The 19379-nt window shown below is 24.8% G+C and overlaps 7 protein-coding genes across 7 annotated transcripts; 2 read left to right on the top strand and 5 right to left on the bottom strand.

Moving 5' to 3' along the window:
* Positions 1-1754: 1754 nt before the first annotated feature.
* Positions 1755-3414, bottom strand: DICPUDRAFT_74952 (uncharacterized protein; the record flags this gene model as incomplete). The annotated part of the gene is made up of 2 exons (XM_003283932.1): positions 1755-1988; positions 2986-3414. The coding sequence occupies 2 exons, from the start codon at positions 3412-3414 to the stop codon at positions 1755-1757; spliced, it is 663 nt and encodes a 220-aa protein (XP_003283980.1).
* A 1043-nt stretch (positions 3415-4457) lies between these two features.
* DICPUDRAFT_74953 (uncharacterized protein) lies at positions 4458-5758 on the bottom strand (the record flags this gene model as incomplete). Its single annotated transcript, XM_003283933.1, has 2 exons — positions 4458-5614; positions 5692-5758. 2 exons carry the CDS (start codon positions 5756-5758, stop codon positions 4458-4460), a joined length of 1224 nt encoding a protein of 407 aa, XP_003283981.1.
* Positions 5759-6648: 890 nt separating this feature from the next.
* On the top strand, positions 6649-7930 carry DICPUDRAFT_147720 (uncharacterized protein; the record flags this gene model as incomplete). Its single annotated transcript, XM_003283905.1, has 3 exons — positions 6649-6945; positions 7048-7360; positions 7431-7930. The coding sequence occupies 3 exons, from the start codon at positions 6649-6651 to the stop codon at positions 7928-7930; spliced, it is 1110 nt and encodes a 369-aa protein (XP_003283953.1).
* Positions 7931-8321: 391 nt separating this feature from the next.
* Positions 8322-9439, bottom strand: DICPUDRAFT_19819 (uncharacterized protein; the record flags this gene model as incomplete). The annotated part of the gene is made up of 2 exons (XM_003283934.1): positions 8322-8793; positions 8865-9439. Coding segments are annotated over 2 exons (1047 nt in total), but the record flags the coding sequence as incomplete, so codon positions are not given.
* An 836-nt stretch (positions 9440-10275) lies between these two features.
* On the bottom strand, positions 10276-12174 carry DICPUDRAFT_74956 (NADPH-cytochrome-P450 oxidoreductase; the record flags this gene model as incomplete). The annotated part of the gene is made up of 1 exon (XM_003283935.1): positions 10276-12174. The coding sequence occupies one exon, from the start codon at positions 12172-12174 to the stop codon at positions 10276-10278; it is 1899 nt and encodes a 632-aa protein (XP_003283983.1).
* Positions 12175-12675: 501 nt separating this feature from the next.
* Positions 12676-15668, bottom strand: DICPUDRAFT_74957 (uncharacterized protein; the record flags this gene model as incomplete). Its single annotated transcript, XM_003283936.1, has 6 exons — positions 12676-14045; positions 14118-14834; positions 14913-15196; positions 15258-15362; positions 15426-15553; positions 15615-15668. The coding sequence occupies 6 exons, from the start codon at positions 15666-15668 to the stop codon at positions 12676-12678; spliced, it is 2658 nt and encodes an 885-aa protein (XP_003283984.1).
* A 570-nt stretch (positions 15669-16238) lies between these two features.
* Positions 16239-17577, top strand: DICPUDRAFT_147724 (uncharacterized protein; the record flags this gene model as incomplete). Its single annotated transcript, XM_003283906.1, has 4 exons — positions 16239-16300; positions 16369-17007; positions 17094-17385; positions 17572-17577. 4 exons carry the CDS (start codon positions 16239-16241, stop codon positions 17575-17577), a joined length of 999 nt encoding a protein of 332 aa, XP_003283954.1.
* Between the last annotated feature and the right edge of the window lie 1802 nt (positions 17578-19379).

The following is a 19379-nucleotide window of genomic DNA, read 5'->3' on the forward strand; positions in this document are numbered from 1 at the left end:
GTCCAAATGGTTTTAAAGTCTTCAAATTAATGAGCTCTAAAAGAGCAAATTATCCTATGGATCAAGGAGGTTGGAATCTTTGGAATATCAAAAACAGACAAAAAGCACAAAGATTATGGATAATAAATCAAATAATCAATAAAATTGAAACTAACAAAATAGAATCAGAATATCAACACAGTTGGAAACATCAAATATCAACTAAAACAATAACTTCAGATTACCTATTTAAAAACTACAATGATTGGATACAAATAAAAGTTAAAAAAGGACTACTAGACGGGTTGAAATCCATTAAAAATAAAGACGGCAAACCTCTTTCTTTAGCAGAATGGTATTCGGAAATAAACAATCTCAACAGTTTACACCCAAAACAGAATTCCAACAATGTCTTCAACTTACAGGTTATAGCTATATCAACCTATTCAATAATATACTTAATATTAAAGATCCAAAATCAAGAAACACTCTATTCAAATTCCAAGCAAGATGCTTACCCATCAACTTCATTCACAACAAACCATGTAGACTATGTAATGAAAATCTTAGTAATGATCCATATGGTCATCTATTTTTCAAATGTAAAAAAACTCTGAAATTCATCAACTTTAATAAACTAAAATCATTTATATTCATTACTTCGGGAAGGGGCCTCAATTGGTCACTTCAAGAAGGAATATATCAATAAAAAATATTACATACAAAATCCCAGAAGGTCGCAAATCCGATGGAGAAATAAATATGGATTACAACAACACCAGATTCCATAAATCACACTTCCAATGGAACTATAAAGCAATAGATTTCGACTTAACTAGATGTTTCGCTTATAGAAATGCCATAGCCCTGGTATTTCATCATTTTTGGATTTGGTTATGTAAAGAATTATATGACGATCAAGAAAATACAATAAAAGAACTCGATTATAAGAATCTAACCTCAAAATGGACTAAACTAGCTACTTTAGAATACTTAAAAGGTTTAAAAAACATCAAGGAAAGACACGCTAAACAACCACAAACAATTAACAACATCAATGAAGAATATAGAAAATTCAAAAGAAAAATAGCAAGAGCATACTTCATCAGCATCAAATCTTTACCAAATATCAACAGTTTAGAATATTTTCTTTAAATACTTTATAAAAAACATTAAATAAAATTTTACTGATTAATTAAAAGCATTGCTTTTTATTATCTTCACTTTTAAAAAAAAAAAAAAAAAAAAAAAAAAAAAAAACCAATCACCTCAAGATGACAATAAATCATCAACCAACAAACCCTTAAGAATATCCAGGGTTAACGCACTAAACAACATCTTTACAAGATTAACTTCACAAAACTCCAAAAATGAAACCGCCATAACAAATACGAATACCACTACAAAAAGTAACCGTACTCGAAATGTTAGCCAAATATCCACACCAATCAAATCCACTACGTACCAATCAGGTAGTCCGAAATCACCTACTATCGAACAAAAATCTAAGAAAAAAAAACTTCTTAAACTAGATAGGTTGATTCAACCATACCCCAACCCTCACTACTTCTTAAACTAGATAGGTTGTTCCAACCTTACCCCAACCCCTACTTCTTCTTATATTTTAATATAAATAAACACTGTCGCTTACACTAATAATATTTATTATATTATTAAGTAAGCTTTTTTAAAAAAAAAAAAAAAAAAAAAAAAACAACAACACCAGATTTCACAAATCACACTTCCAATGGAACTATAAAGCAATAGATTTCGACTTAACTAGATGTTTCGCTTATTTCCTCGTTATCTAGTGTGTTGGTTGAATTGTTAGATTCGTTATCAGAAATAGTTTCTTTGTAATCATCATCAGGATCATTAAAGTCGACACAATCTTTTTTGATTATGGTAATGTTGCTATCAATTTCTTTATCAGTGGAGACCCCTAGTATATGTTCATTGATTAGTTGATTGATTTTGTTATAAAAAAAAATAATAAAAAATAAAATATACTCTTAAAAAAATAAATAATAAAGTGATTGATTATTAAAATAGTAAAAAATATAGGTTATGTTTTATTAAAATTATTTATGTGAATGTGTTAATTGATATTTGAAAAAAAATAGAAAAAAATGTAAATTAAGGTCTTTATCTATCGGGGGGTGTGCTTGAAAGGTCAAAGTCGCGATTATCATTTCGTTTGTTTTTATCTCTTTCTCTTTCTTTTCATTTTCTTTTTCTTTTACCCTTTCTTCTATACTAATATTTCGTGTTTCTTCATCTCTGTCTTTGTGCAAAATTATTTTTAGAAAAAAAAAAAATTAATTTTGAATTTTTCAGTTTTTTTTTTTTATTAAATTTATCATCATTTTTTGTGAATGTGCTGTAATATAAATAACAACATACAATAATAGTAATAATAATAGGAAACAAAAATTATAAATTTTTTTTTTTTCAAAATGGAGAAACAAATATATATTAAACAAAGTACAAGACCCATAGGTAGGGGAAATAATTACATATGTAAAATTAAATCATTCAGTACTGTGTATGTAATATTATATATAAATACAAATATATAAAGTGATTCGATTCGATTATTAATTTAATTTTAAATTTTTAGCTATGAAACAGGTTTATAAAATATAAGATTTAACATAAAATGCAACTTCAAAACAGTTTGAATTTAAAACTTATTGTTCCAAGAACATTAAAACTTATAATGTTAGTTATACAATTTCATGAGATTCTTTGGGGAGTAATAGTTACTACAAAAGTTTTTCATTACCTTCCGTATATCATTTAAGAGTTGCTGAATCAAAAGGTACATACCGTCAAACCGATTAATTTATGAAAAATCTTCAAGAAAGAATAAAGATTATAAAGTATGCAATTACGATTTCAAAGATTTTTAATTATTCCTCAATGTTTGAAGGTCTTAGTTCAACCTACCCTGCTCATGTAAATGATCATATAGAAAGTATTCAATCAACTGGAATAATAGATTACTTTTTCAACAATCACCAAAGCAGCTACATATGCACATATTTTGAGAACATAAAAATTTCCAATTACCATATGGTAATCGTCACAGTGCGTGATGAACTTGTTCATCTTGTTGGTGGTATCTCTTTCATTAAGGAGATTATGTAGGTTTTCTTTTGAGAGAGAGATAAAGAGAGTTTTCTTTTTCTTTTTGTCGAATGAGATCTTTTCTATATCTGTGTATTTGCTGAAATGAATTATATGTTCATCGGATATTTGGTGGTTTGGGTAATATAATCTGAGATTGATGTTGTTTCCATTTTTTTCATAAGTGGATAGTTTGTTATCTCGTTCAATGATATCTTTAACACTTTTTTGAATTATAGAGATGCTTGACAAGAGTATGTCTTCAATAGTATTGAAATTATTATGGGGAAAATCCTTAGTTTTCATTTCTTTCCAATCGTTGGATAAATCTAATATGATTGGTTTTACGTTTGAAGATGGTGGTGGGAATGATGTTTGTAGTTGGATTGGCTTTTAGAAAGACAAATTTGTGAAGATTGGAGATAGTGAAGATAGAAGATTAAAAATCTTTAATACGATCTAAATTCTTTTGATCTGTGTTTTGTGGTGTATAATTAATATACATTGAAATAGCTTTTAAAAAGCTGTTGGACAGTGCTAAAATTATTTGATAAAACTTAATTTATAAAAAGTAAGATTTTATATGATGTTAACACTTGTCGGTTTTTATAGAGTTGAAGATATACTCTTATCAAGCATCTCTATAATTCAAAAAAGTGTTAAAGATATTATTGATGGAGAAAACAAACTATCCACTTATGAAAAAAATGGAAACAACATCAATCTAAGATTATACCTTATTCGAAAAGGATAAGAAGGTCGTTAATAATCATTCGAAGGTGGTAGCCAGTGGTAGTTTCAAAGATCTACAGGTGAATGGTAGAATGTTAATGTCGAAGAAGACGTTAAGAATAGCCGAAATGAAAGGTTGTTAACGACAAAACAAGTGATCAAGTTAGCGAAGCAGCAGATTTGGACCGGCATAAAAAATTTTTCCAAAAGATTTGCCTCAAGCCGGGATCGAACCAGCGACCTTAAGAACTTCAGTCTCACGCTCGTACCAACTGAGCTATTAAGGCAATTTACAAAAATCATTTTCATATGATTTTCCGCGTTACAAAAATTTCAAAATTAAATTATAATTCTTTTAAAATAAATTAATAAAAGTCGTGTTAACCTTTGCGCCATTCATTTTAGATATTATTTATATAAAAAATTGGTATTAACATTTATCATTTTAAAATTTATACCTTTTTTACGTATAATTTAAAAAAAACTTTAGAGATATATGAAAATGAAATTAAAATTTTTTTCAATATTTTAATAATTAAAATAAAATAAATCTTTCCAAAAAAAAAAAAAAAAAAAAAAGATCCCCCAAAAAAAAAGATAATTTAATTTATATAATTTTATTTTGAATTTTCAAGAAAGATTTTGCAATCATAAATTAAAAAACTTGAATTGCTTTGGTATTTATGGCCATTACAATAACAGGTATCAACAGCTGCTTTATATGTATATTCATCTGGAAGTTTGATTCTTATTGTTTTTGGTTTGTAGGTTTCATTTTCATCAAATTGTAATTCGTTGGCATATTCACTACGGCACTTTTTAACTGAAATGGACAATAGCTCGATATCAAGAACCAAAACACCATTTTCAACACCAGCTGAAATTGGTTTTATCCATGGTTTGCCAGGAATAAAATCATCATGTATGCTTTTGCTGTCTGTTCTTTCATAATAACCACCATGGTGCAACAATGGAATAACAACTGTAATACGGTCATTTTTTCTATAATCATTGATAATTGAAAAAGGAATATCATAACCAAATGATTTCAATACATATGTTTTTGGTCTTTTACTAACATCTTTTTCATCCATTATTTTATTTTTTTTAGATGAATGATAAAAATGTTCATGATGGACAAAAGGTGGTTCATTAAGATATCTTTTATTTGGACTTTTGAGATCAATACCTGCTTGGCAAAGGAGTACATTTGAAATTTTTGATTCAAGGTCGTTTAGATGGCTTCGAACTGAATCTTTGAAATCTGACATTTCATTTTCAACATTATTTTTTTTCTTGTGTAGAGTACTTTCATTTGTAATTGAATGATCATTTGATGATTTTTTTTTATTATTTTTATTTTTTTTATTTTTTTTATAATTATTATTATTTTTATTATTACTATTATTATTAGTATTATTATTTTTATCTGTGTTGAAACTATTATTTATTTTATTATATGAATCTTTGTGATTTGAAAAACCATTATAACTATGGACATTTGTATCACTTTTATTATTATTGATATTTCTTGCCTCACTATTGTGTTTATACATTTTCTCTGATTGCATTTCTGATGTTATTTCTTTAATTATTGATTCAACTAATTTAAGTGTAACATTATAATGTTTATAGATATCTTTTATTTTTGGATACAATTCTTCAGAAATTGTTTCAATATTAGTTTTTTTATTTGTTGATATTAAAACTCTTATATATTCTTTTTCATGATCTTTCCATGGAATTCCTCTAACAATTGAATTATTTGTCTCTTCTTTTTTTTTAAAAAAAATTATTAATATAATATACTTAATTTATGAAAGGAATATAATTTTCAAAATATTTACATACCATATGCATTTGATGGTTTTAATGAAGGTTTTTTAATTTTGTTTAAACTACCTGTAGTTCTTCCCATTTTAAATTAATATATATTTTTTATATATATCAACAAAAATTTTGAAAATAAAAATGGTATTTAGATAATATTAATTTTATTAAGAAAGGTTTAAAAAAAAAAAAATTTTAAAAAAGGAAAAATAATTAGTTATTACAAATTTAAAAAATTTTCTTTCGACCATTTTTTTTAATGAAAATTAATTTTTATAAAATTTATATTATTTAAATTAAATATGGGAGGAGTGGTGGGGTGTGTTGTTAAACATTTAAGTAGTGATATAAAAAAATCAATAAAATTTTTTACACCATATTTATTTTTTCTAAATTGGGTTTGAAATTTAATTTTATTTTTAAGAGTTAATATTTATGTTAAACATTTTTTTTTTTACTATAAAAAAATTATTTTTAAATAAGAAAATTTTTTTTTTTTTTACTTTTGAAAAATCAAAACACAAAAACTTAAATTTTTTTTTTTTAATATTAAAAAGATTTAAATTTTTATTTTTTTTTTTAATTAATATTATATTTTTTTTAGTTTCACTATTTTCTGTGTTGTGAGTGAAAATAAATATTAAAAAAATATTTAACTATTTTTTTATGTTTATAAGGCCTAGTGTGGAGTTGACAAAAAAAATTAATATATTTAGAAAAAATGTGTAAAAAAAATAAATAAAAATATTTTTCATTGTGTGTTAAAATAAAAAAATTAATGAAATAGATATTTTTTGGTGTGTTAACACACAAAAATAAAATTATATTTGAATTTTCATTTTAATTAATAACATTTGAAAACTTTTTTTAAAATATAATTTAAATATAAAAAATTTAATATATAAATTAAAACAACATAAAACAAATAAAATCTAAAAAAAAAAAATTATATAATAATAAAATAATATTATTCTAAAAATGACCAAACCAGAAAAAAAAAATACAACTAAAAAAAAAAAAGTTGAAATTAATGATTATACAGATAAAAAATTTAAAAAAAAATTTATTTTTACCAAAAACGTGGTTGAACAACTTTGGGCAGATTTAGAAAATGTTGATGAAAGCATATCAGAACATGATGTTATATGGACACTTGATTATTTAAGATATTACACAGGTTTTGATGATAGAGCAGAAAAATATGGAATCTCTGATAGGTCATTAATGGCACATGTATGGAAAGTTATTGATGCTGCAAAGAAATTAAATTTTAATGTATGTTTGATTTTAAATATTTATTTATATTAAAAAAAAATTCATTTATTAATTTTTAATTTAAATTTCTTAATTATAATTATAATGTGCATGTTGATATAGTCTCAATTGGCAGATCGAGTTAATCAGCAAGTCAAAGATTTAACAAGTGAAGGTTTGGAACTTTTTGAAAAACCAATTTTAACATTAGCTGTTGATACAAGTTTTTTTCCTTTAAATACCAAAGATAATTCATTTAACAATCCAAAATATAGTGGAAAAGGATTAAAGTATGAATTTGGATGTTCATTATATGATGGCGAAGTTTTATGGATTAATGGTCCTTTTAAAGGACCTGCTTTAGACATTTCAATATTTAGAAAAAGTTTAGGTAAAGTTTCTATGAAACCTGGTGAAAGATTTATTGGTGATAAAGGTAATTTTTTTTATAACCTAATTATTAAATTGATTTAGTTTTAATATATATATTCTTTTTTTATCATTAGCATATAGAGGCGAAAAAAATAGAATCTTAACACCACATACTCAAAGAAATATGAATCCAACAGAAAAATTGGAAAATCAGTTTATTAAACGTAAACATACCATAATTGAAAATGTATTTAATATTTTCAAAAGATTCAAATGTTTTAAAAATAAATGGAATTCATCAATTCAAAGACATCTTAATGCTTTAACTCTCATTGCTTATACATACAATTTATCAGTTAAGATAGAAAGATTTAGAAAATCAAAAGAAGAAGAAAAGAACAATGGTAGTTCATATTGTAAAAGCTCTGTGAATTATAAAGATGAATATGAATATGAATATGAAAATATCAATAGTGAAGAAGAACAAGAATCTGATTCGGATCCTGCACTTGAAGAACACATATTAGAAAACTTTAGAGAAACATTTAATAAATCAAATGTAGATGGAGCTGATGAAAATGAAGAAAAAAATGTTATAGATATTGATGAATTGGTATATATGACTGAAAACTAAACATTTATTAAAAAAGAAAAAATAAAAAATTAAAAACTAAAAAATAAAAAATTTTATTATCACATTTATATATAAACATTAAATCTTTTTTATATTAATTATGTTGCATTCTTTTTTGGAAAAAACATAAACAATTTCATATAAATTATTTTTAATTTAATTATTTGATCTTAATACCTTACACTTAAAAGTAAAAAAAATTTAAGCATTTGTTATGAAAATCTTCACTTTTAAAAAAAAAAAAAAAAAAAAATGAACTATGGTTGTCTTGTGTTTAATATAATTTACAAATTATTTTTTATTTTTATTTTTATTTTTTATTTTTTTATAAATTTACATTTTATTAATTTGTATCATTTATCTCCTCATTTTCTTTTTCGGCTTTTTCTTCCTCTTCTTCTTTTGGACTATCTTCTAAAAATGATTCAAGCTCTTCTTTATTTGTATTTTCAATAACAATGTTATCAATTGTAACGCTCTCCTTCTGTTCAATTTCGTTCATATTATTTTTATTAATGCTATTATTATTATTATTGTTATTATTATTATTATTATTATTATCATTATTATTATTATTATTATTATTATTATTATTATTATTATTATTATTATTATTATTATTATTATTATTATTTATAATATTGTTATTGATATTGATACTATCATTACTATTATTTATAATACTATTATTACTATTATTTAAACCATTACTATTTAATATTGGTTTTTGATATACTGGTGGATTTGAAGATTTTCTTTCTTTTTCTTTTTCTAACAATGCTTGTCTTTCTTTTAGTATTTTCTCTCTTTCATATCTTTGATATTGAATTGATAAATCCTCTTGAAGTTTATTGAGTTCAAGTCTAAAATAAACAAAAAGAAATATATATTAATTTAAAATGATATTTGATGATTAAAGTAAATTATTACTTACTTTTTGGCATTATCAAGCTTTACAATTTCAGACTCCTTCTTTTCCTTCCATTTATACAATTCATTTTCTAAATAGTTATCTATATCGATTGATAATTGAATTTCTAAAGATTCAATTTTAGAGATAACAGATTCGATATTTAATTGAATTGATTCGACCAAGGTATTAATTTCTGTGATTTTATTAAATTCGACTTCAGCCTTTTTCCATTGATCAGTATTGGAAGAGCATACTCTTATTACTTCTGGGAATTTTTTATCCACTTCCTCGGCACGCTCACCAAGGATTTGACCATTAGTTCTAATTTGCTTCAATTTAACTTCAAAGTTTCTTAAAAGTAATGAACCATTATATAAATCGATTTCTTTTAAACTTTCTCTAGTTTGTGAAACATTTGGAATTGACTGTGATATATTCATTGATGATAATGCTACAGTTGAAGTAATATTTGATACGGTTTGAATAACAGATTGTGGCATTTCAATCTCTTTAATTGTATCCATTTCTAATCTTAATGAATTATTTAATGCTTGAGCTACTGGTTGTACTACTGATCCCTTAAAAACGTCCACCATTGGTTGATAATTTAAATTTGTTGGATTTAAATATTTAAATGTTTCTGCAGTTGTGCTACTAAATGATGAAGATGATGGTGCTGGTTGTTCTGTAACATTTTGTGGCTGTTGTTGTGATGGTGATACACCTGTAACTGCTACTGATGCTGTATTATTTGATTGTGGTGGTGAAGATGCTACTGCAATTGGTTGTGATGGAGATGGTGTTGTTGATATTGGTTGTGATGGCAATGCTGATGCTGATGCTGGAGATGCCGATGGTTGCTGTGGAGATTGGGTAGATTGAGTTGGTGAAGACAATATTGAACCTTTAATTGATTCGGTTCTAAACAATAATAATATTAATAATAATACTTTTAATTAGTAATGATATTCAATATCTTTAAACTAAACTATGAATTATATACACACGTCTCTTCAAATTTTTTTAAAAATGATTTAAACATTTTATTTTATAATCTTTTTTTTTTTTTGTAAAGATTAACAATAAAATATGAATCTTTATAAAAAGATTATTCACAAATTAATTTAAACAAAAAAAAAAAATAGTTGCAATGTTATAAAAAAAAAAAATTAAAAAAAATAAAAAAAATTTTTATAAAAAATTAAAAAAATATAAAATAAAAAAAAATAAAAAATAAAAAAAAAAAAGAAAAATAATAATAACTTTCTTTTTTTATAAAACTGAAAAAATAAAAAATAAAATATTATAATTATAATTATATTTTATAAATGATGGAATAAAACTAAATATAAATGAAACAAAAAAAAAAAAAAAAAAAAAAAAAAAAAAAAAAGATTACTTTTAACCCTTTAATTTATTAAAATTAAATTATTTAGAACCAAACATCTTTTTGATAACGATGATTAACTTCCATATTGTGGAGCATTGCTTGAGCATCAGCTTCATCAATTGACATATGTTTACAGATGATTAATGAGAGAGTTTCATGTACTTGTGGAGCCATTGATTTGGCATCACCACAAATATAAATATTACCATTGTTATTGATGAGATCGATAATTTGTTGGCTGTTTTCTAAAAGACGATTTTGTACATAAACTTTTTGAGAGGTTTCACGTGAGAATGCAGTGTAAAGTTTAATGAAACCATCAGAGTTATATTTTTCTAATTCTTCTTTGTAGAGGAAATCTTCATCGGAACGACGACAACCAAAGAATAAGTGATTTTCACCAGTGTGACCAAGAGCTTTTCTTTCTTCAATGAATGAGATGAATGGAGCAATACCAGTACCTGGACCAATCATGAGAACTGGAGTATTACCATCGGCTGGTAAACGGAAATCTGGGTTATTATTAACGAAAATGGAAACACGGTCACCAACATTCATACGATCGGCCATATGAGTTGAGGCGATACCAACACGTTCGCTACCATGGAGGTCATATTTAACGACGGCAACACATAATGAAACGGTCTTTTCATTTGATTTCATTGATGAGGCAATAGAGTAATAACGTGGTAAAAGTTTAGCGAGTTGAGCTAAAATATCGTCGATTGGTGGTCTGGCTGAAGAGAACATTTTTAATACGTCAACTAAATGATGATTTTCTAAAAATTCGACTAAAACTTGATTGATTTTACCGGTACCTTTTTCGAGTAAAGCAGTTAATTTTTCTTTTTGTGATGCATCTTTAGCACTATCACGTAAAAGTTGTAAAAGTTCTGGTTTTAAATTGTGAATATCGTAACATTTAGTTAAAATATGTGAAAGGGTGATTTGAGATGGATTTGGTTGATCAGTTTCTTGATAGTGCCATCCTGGGGTTGAGACTTTGGTAGAGGCTGAAAGTTTTAATAATGAAATGATAGCAGAAACTTCTGATGCTGGATTATCTGGAAGAATGGCTAAAGCGTCACCTGGGATATATTTTAATTCAGAGTCACCCAATTCAAACTCTAAATGGATGCCTACTTTATCACCCTTGGTGAGAACACGTTTAACAAGGAGTTTACTGTAGTATGGTTTCTTTTTGTTGTGTTTACCTTGAGTAAGAGCAAAGATCTTAGCTTTTTCATAGAGGTAATCGTCATTACGCTTTTCGAGACCACTTAATTGTGGAACCATACCACAAACTGAATCGATCCAACGATCGAAAATAGTCCAATCTTCTTGATCAACTTCAACACGATCTTTAATTCTCTTTGATTGACAACGTTCGAAATCTTTATCCATTTGTTTACCAGCAGCGCAATAGTGTGGGTATGAACGATCACCTAAAGCTAAAACGCAAAATTGAATGTGTGATAAATTTAATTGATTTGCAGCTAAATAATCAAAGAATGGACGAGCAGTAGTTGGTGGAACACCATCACCATAGGTTGATGTAATAATGAGTACCAATTGTTCTTTTTCAAATTCAATTAATTCGTATTCTTCCATATCGACAATACGTGCCCAAAATTGACCGTCTCCTAATTTATTGATTTGTTCTTCTAATTTCTTTGCAACTTCAGCTGATAAACCATACTCTGTTCCATAAAAAATTAAAATTGGTACGACTTCACCATTTGGTTTAATAAATCTTTCTTTAACTTCTTTTTTAATTTGTTTAACTAATGATGGGTCAATTGCGTTAAATTGAAACTTGTCACCTTCATCTTTTGATACTGATGGTTGGGTAAAAAATTTATATAATAAATATGTAACTGTACTACTAGCACCTAATAATGCTAATGTTTTTGGTTTTAAAACTAATTTTTTTAAATCCATTGTATAAATTTTTTAATTTTTTATTTTTTTTGTGTGTGGTGTGGGTGCCTTATAAAAAAATAATATTTTAAGAATAATGTATAAAAAATTTAAAATAATAAGAATTTGTCTTTAAATTTTAATTTAAATAATTTTAATTATTCTAACTTATTTATAGATTTAGATTTTTTTAAAAATATTATTTTATATTATATAAATAAAATACACTAAAAAAAATAAAATAAAAATTACGTGATCACCCTATTACCTTCGTTCTCCAAAAAAATTTAAAAAAAAAAAAAAATAAAAAAAAAAAAAAAATAAAATAAAATAAAAAAATATTTAAAAAAATTAAAAAAAAAAAAACAATCAAAAAAAAAAGATTGATTAACCAGCGCATTTGTAATAAATGGTTATTTATTATTTATTAATTTATTTTTTTATTAATTGATCCAAAATTAAAAGTTTTAATAAAGAGATTTTGATAAAAAAAAAAAAATAAAAAAAAATTATTTTATTAATTTATTTTAAAATGTATGGATGAATAGAATTATTTTTGGTAGATTTAAAATTCAAAGTATCTTGTAATAAGAAAGAGAGTGAAGAATTGCAATCTTGAATTGTTATACCAATGGTTTGATTTGAAATGGTCGAGTGGAAAATTTCATCTTGAGGTTGATCACAATTATAGAGAGCAGCTGCAAAACTTGGATATTTAAGCAATGAAATACACTCGTTGGCACGTTGAATGACTTGTGGGTCAAAATATTGATGGTATCCAACAATTTTCATTAGACATAATACAACACGCGAAGTGGCATCAGGCCATCTTGATGCAATTTTAGTTAATGATGACATTAAAATCAACATTATATTTATATTATATTGTTGCTGCAATTGATTAACATCCATACCACTATTTAAATTGTTGTTATTATTATTACTATTAATATTTAAAATATTTAAATAATTTAAATTGTTTGTATTGCTGCTAAAATTATTACTATTGCTGTTATTATTCATTGTTGAATCCATTTTGATTGTATTGATTTTTTCATAAGTTATTAATTCTAAAGTTTCGTGATATTCTGAAAAGATTTGACTACTAACGTTGTTTAGGCCACAAAGGAATGGTGAGGTATATTCACCAATTATAAAGCATAATGAAAGAGTAACAATGTCCCTATAGTGCATACGTGCTTCGCTAACTACTTGAATGATTAAATCTTTTTCAGATACTATTAAGCTTGGATATCTTTTAAAAATTGCTAAAACATGTGACATTAAATTTTCTCGTACTTTCTTTTGATATGGCTCGTATAGGAATAGTTGGTCAATACGTTCAAAGATTACAGGTAATAGTTGTATAAAGATTTGAAGATTTCCATATTCCAAAAGAACATCAAAATAGATGTTTAATAATGATGGTACCAAATCGCATGATCCTATTGAACGTGGGGTAACTGGGTTCTTTTTACAAAATTGTTGAAGAAGTGGCAATGTAGTTGTGGACCAAAAGTTGATGTTTACACCACTTTCATTACGTAATAGATAGTTGTACAATACCCTATATTCACTCCATGCTGTGTCAACGACATCGCTGTGCTCGATACCCATTGATGCAAATTTCCTTTGTTCAACCAAGACACTTTCCATTGATAAAGTCAACAATGGCAAGTCTAAAAGTAAATGAAATACTTCAATAAAACTATGTGGCGCTATTAATGATGGTAATAGTTCTGAAAATTCAAAAACATAACTTTGTGGGAACCATGCTAAACACTTGAAAATTGGAGGGAAATATAAATTAAAAACATTTGAATTCTTTAATAAAATTTCTTTATTCTTTAAACAAAAATTTAAAGTTTCAAATGATACAAAGGAATTCATATCTAAAAAAATTTAAAAGGTGATTAGTATTTTTATATTTTAAATTATATTATGTAAGTTCGTTTTATACCTACAGGTTCTTGGTAAATAAGTTTGAAAATATGCTTTGAATAATGGTTCAGGGTCATAAACTAATGTGTGACTATGGTTAACAAAGAATTGAAGTAATGCTAATAATACATGGCCTGAGTGTGCATTTGTAGATTTGCTGGATGGTAAATGAAGTTGATAGGCTTTTTGGACTGTTGGAAAGATTTTGGCAAATAAATTATTATCTAAACAACATAAGTAATCTAAAATTCTAACAGCCTCTAACAATGCGATTACTGGCAAATTATCTTGGTCTTTATTTCCAATACCTCCACCTAAATTAATTTGATTATTTTGATTACCAGTCTGATCACTATTAAGTGGTTTAAATTTTAATTGGTCTATAATTCTTAAACAGTAAGATACGACTGCATTATGAAATGGTTGATTTAAATTTCTTTGATTTTGTAATTGGATTGGTAAATATTGTTGGGGTGGTGTTGATGACATTGGTTGTGTTTGTGGTTGATCATCCTCTTCATTGTTATTATTTGTGTTAGTGCTACTACTCTTTTCATTTACTATTAGAGGTTTATATAAATTCTTTAACCATGTATATAATATAGAGAATGAATAAATATTAAATGTTTGATCTTCGGTGTAGGATGCTGAATTATTTAAAACTGTAAAAAATTCGATTGAAATGGATCCATCTAATTCAGTAACAGGTGTTGCGGCTGTATTTGCAATTTTTCCAAAGACTTAAATTGTTATTTCAATTAGTATTCATGATGATACTGATGATTTAATAATAAGAAAGTTAAATAAATATTACTTACAACCAGTTGAGGATTGTTTTTGATCAGATATTAAACTAGCATGTGTTAAAAATTGGATTAGCTGAGTTTCAATTGGTTTGGTATGGGAGGTTGTTAATAAATCTGAATGATATCTTGCAGCAATAGCTAATGATGGCATTGAGGACCATCTTAATAGTGGATCTTGTGTAGAAATTGATTGTACCAGTACTGGTATGTTTTGAATAAAAAGTTGTGAATGAGTTGCATTTGTTAATAATAATGATAATAACATTGGTAGTGTTTTCGAGTCAAATGATTTTAAACTAAATGATTTGTTAGTATATATATATTTAGTAAAGTTTAGATAATTAAAATTTTTTATACTTTTTATAAAGTAATTGAGGTTCATTTTTTGAAATCTTTGAAATTGTAGATAGTATTAAAATTTTGATTTTAAAGGGTGTATTTATATCTAAAAGCATTGAAGTTCTAAAAAAAAAAAAAACGTTAGTTTTTAACTAGATTATTGATTTTGGATAGTAAAAATCTTACAGTTTATCAATGAATGTGGAATTTATCGTTAATGATCTTAAATTCTTTACTCTATAGTTTAAACATACTTTATATAGTATCTTTAGTAAATCTAAACTTTCTTTATTTTTAATATTTTTTAATGCAACCTAAAATAAATAAAAAATATTAATATTTTTTTTCTTTTCTTTATCCTTTCTCTTTTCTTACATTTTCTATTTTTAGTAACAGTTCTTCAATATTGAATGTTGTGTTGGACTGCATAATTATTTATAAATATCTATTAGTTATATTAATTATAAATTACATAAATCAATTAAAAAAAAAAAATAAAAATTTTAAAAAAAATAAAAATTTAAAATAAAAAAAAAAAAACTATGAAATTTTTTTAATAAAATTTTTTTTTTTTTAAACCAAAAAAAAACCAAAAAAAACCAAAATAAACAATTATACTAATATCTTTTTGATAAAATAAATAAATTATTTTAATTTTATTATATATAATTTACATATATATATATATATATATTTAATATTTTATGTGTTTATTATAATCATTTTTCAAATTTCCAAATTATTTTTAATTTTTTTATTTTTATTTTTTTATTTTTTTTTTTTTTATAAATATCTTTACGTTTTTTCAAATAAACAGAGTGGGGAGGTGCAGTATAAAAACTGTGTTAAGCTGGATTGGTGTAGGGTATTAATTTATTTTTTTATTTTTTTGTTGTTTAAATAAAAAAAAAAAATCACAAAATGATGAAATTTTCCATCACAAAAAAATAAAAATAAAATAAAATAAAACAGTAATAGTAATAATAATAAAACAAAGAAATGTTTGATGAAATATTATTTCTAAATGTCCAAAGATCGATTGGCAGCGATACAAGTAATTGGTAGGTATAATACAAACTATTTTAAATAATTATCTAATATTAATTGTTTCAACACATTTATAAATTAGGGAATTAAAATATGTAAAAATAGATAGCACAAAAATATATTTTTATGATAATGAAGATAGTGGAGAACCTACAAACCAATTTAATTTATCTGATATTATATTGTTAGAAGAAGATGATAATATTAATGATAGCAATAACAATTATAAAAAGAGTCATAGAAACAATTCCAATAATATAGAAAGTATCAATAATAATAATGAAACTAGTATCTCAATAGATAGTATTAATAATTATAATGAAAGAACAATAGAATTGGATTCAAGTATTAGTTTCACAAAGAATAACGAAAGTCAAATTTTATTAAAATTTAAAGAAAAACTAGGTAGTTCAAATGAATGGAGTATTGAAATGCAATCTGAAGAACAGTTGTCAAATTGGTTAAAAGCAATTCATAATAAGCAAACCCCTACTCCCTCAAATACTGCATACTCGTCATATAAGGGAAGTTCTTACTACGAAGATAGTGATAGTTGCAGTTGCAGTTTCAGTAGTGTAAAATTTAAAGCAATAACATCCACTGCATTTGTAGTATATACGATTGTTTTAGCAGTACTATTTGCTGTGTTGTGGATATATTTTGTTGAACCAATAATTGGCGTTGATGAGATGAAAACATCATGTTTAATAAATTCAAATAGGTAATTTATAATCACACACATTTTACAAGTTATAAATAATATATATTAAAACTTATCTTTTTTTTTTTTATAAAACTTTTATTTAGTTGGAGTTGGCGTAGTAAAGGAATTTATGTTTTAAAAATCAGTGTAACCTATGAAGTTGAAAATGGAGAAGTGTTAACAAATACAATGGATCAATTTTGTTATGGCTCGTTTTGTCCATTAACCGTTAATGATAAATATCCAAAGGGGGACAATAAAACATGTTATTATGACAAGAATGATACTTCATATGTTTATTTTTCAATTGGTCCAATGGTTAGATATAGATTATCAGTTACATTGGGTTTATGTGGTTCCATGTTTGGAATATGGCTCATTTGGGTTATAATTTATGTATATTTGATCTATAAAAAACTATCTAAAAAATAGGGTAAACTCATACAAGTATCAAATACAAACCAAAAAAATACAATAAAATACTTATCATTTCATCATAATTGCATTGAATGGATTCTCTTAAAGTTAGAGTGTTTACCTATAAGTAATAAAAGTATTAATATTTTTTTTTTTTTTTCAAAGAAATAAACAACCATAATAGAATCAATCATAAATGTGGAGAAATAACACTGGCAATAATTAAACTTCAAATTATAATGATCATATTTAAATGTTATTTAAAAATATAATTTATATATTAGTTTATATTAGAGTTATTTTTTAAATATTTTTATACTTATTATTATATTTTATACTTACCAGGTAGCAGGTAAAAGGTCAACAAAAAGGTTCATAGATTTGTGAAGAATTGTCCTTATAAAAGAGTAACTCAGAAAAAAGATAGAGAAATTATAGGAAAAAGTGATTATATACTTGTTTCTATTTCAGAATAGGTAAATAAACTAAACTACCTTTAGAATAAAAAAAAAAATTATAAAATACATTTTAATAAAAATTATTTATTTTAATTATTATACAAAACTTTATTTTAATTAAATTAATTAAATTATTTTATTTTCTCTAATAATTGAGTGATTTTTTAATTAAAGATCTAATGTTGAAATTTAAAAATTTAGATTTGTTATTATATTTTTTAATGAAATATTTTGATTGGTCCAATTGACGTTGGTGTAGACGGTTGAATGGTAGATGGATAATTTGAGTTTGAATAAACCAATTTGAAAACCATAATTACAAAGATTAAACAAAAACCCCAATGTTTAATTTGTGACATAAAATGAGCTGATACTGAAAAAGAAACAAGAAACCCCCCAAAGTTTGATTGTGACTTAAAATGAGCTGATACCAAAAAAGAATTAAAACCCCAATGTTTAATTTATGACTTAAAACTTGTTGACCTTGAAATGGAAAGAATAAACAGAGACCCTAATATTTGATATGTGAGTTATAATATGTTGATGCCGAAAAAGAAAAGAAAAACCCCAATGTTTAATTTACGACTTAAAACTTGTTGACCTTGAAAAGGAAAGAATAAACAGAAACCCTAATATTTGATATGTGAATTATAATATGCTGATGCCGAAAATGAAAAGAAAACCCAAGTGTTTGATTGTGACTTAAAATGAGCAGATACCAGAAAAGAAAAAAACAAGAACCCTATTGTATAATAGTTTGCGACTTAAAACTTGTTGACCTTGAAAAGGAAAGAATAAACAGAAACCCTAATATTTGATATGTGAATTATAATATGCTGATGCCGAAAAAGAAAAGAAAAACCCAAGTGTTTGATCGTGACTTAAAATGAGCAGATACCAGAAAAGAAAAAAACAAGAACCCTATTGTACAGTTTATGACTTGAAATGAGCAGATACCGAAAAAGAAAAAAACAAGAACCTATTGTATAGTTTGCGACTTGAAACGTTTTGACTTTGAATAAGAGTAAACAAAAACCCAATATGCTGATACTGAAGAAAGAGTTGGAATTTAACTTAAAATAATTAAAATTAAATATTAGTTTCTTTTTAAAAATAAAAAATAATTATGTAATATTAACATTATAGTTACCTTAAGAGTTGTTTTGATAAATGACGTTGGAACTTTTTTATGTAAAGTTGAGCTAATGAGATACATGACTTCTTAATACAAATGATGATAAAGATATGATTTGTTTCTTGGATGATGAAGTTGACTTTCTTTAATTTAATCGATTGAATAATTGAAACATTGAATAGAACGATTTTATTAATAATTTGGTCTTCACCTATTTCTTAAAAAGGAACATTGAATGAATTATCAAAACTATTAACTTAATCGCCTTCAAGTTCAATATCTAAAAGATCATCTTCATTTTCATCTTCATCTTCATTACCTTAATTTTCTTCATTAGCTACTTTCTGCATAAATTATTAATGAAATTAATTAATATATTT

This window comes from Dictyostelium purpureum, assembly GCF_000190715.1.
Source record: "Dictyostelium purpureum unplaced genomic scaffold DICPUscaffold_16, whole genome shotgun sequence".
In the NCBI taxonomy this organism is placed as follows: Eukaryota; Evosea; class Eumycetozoa; order Dictyosteliales; family Dictyosteliaceae; genus Dictyostelium; species Dictyostelium purpureum.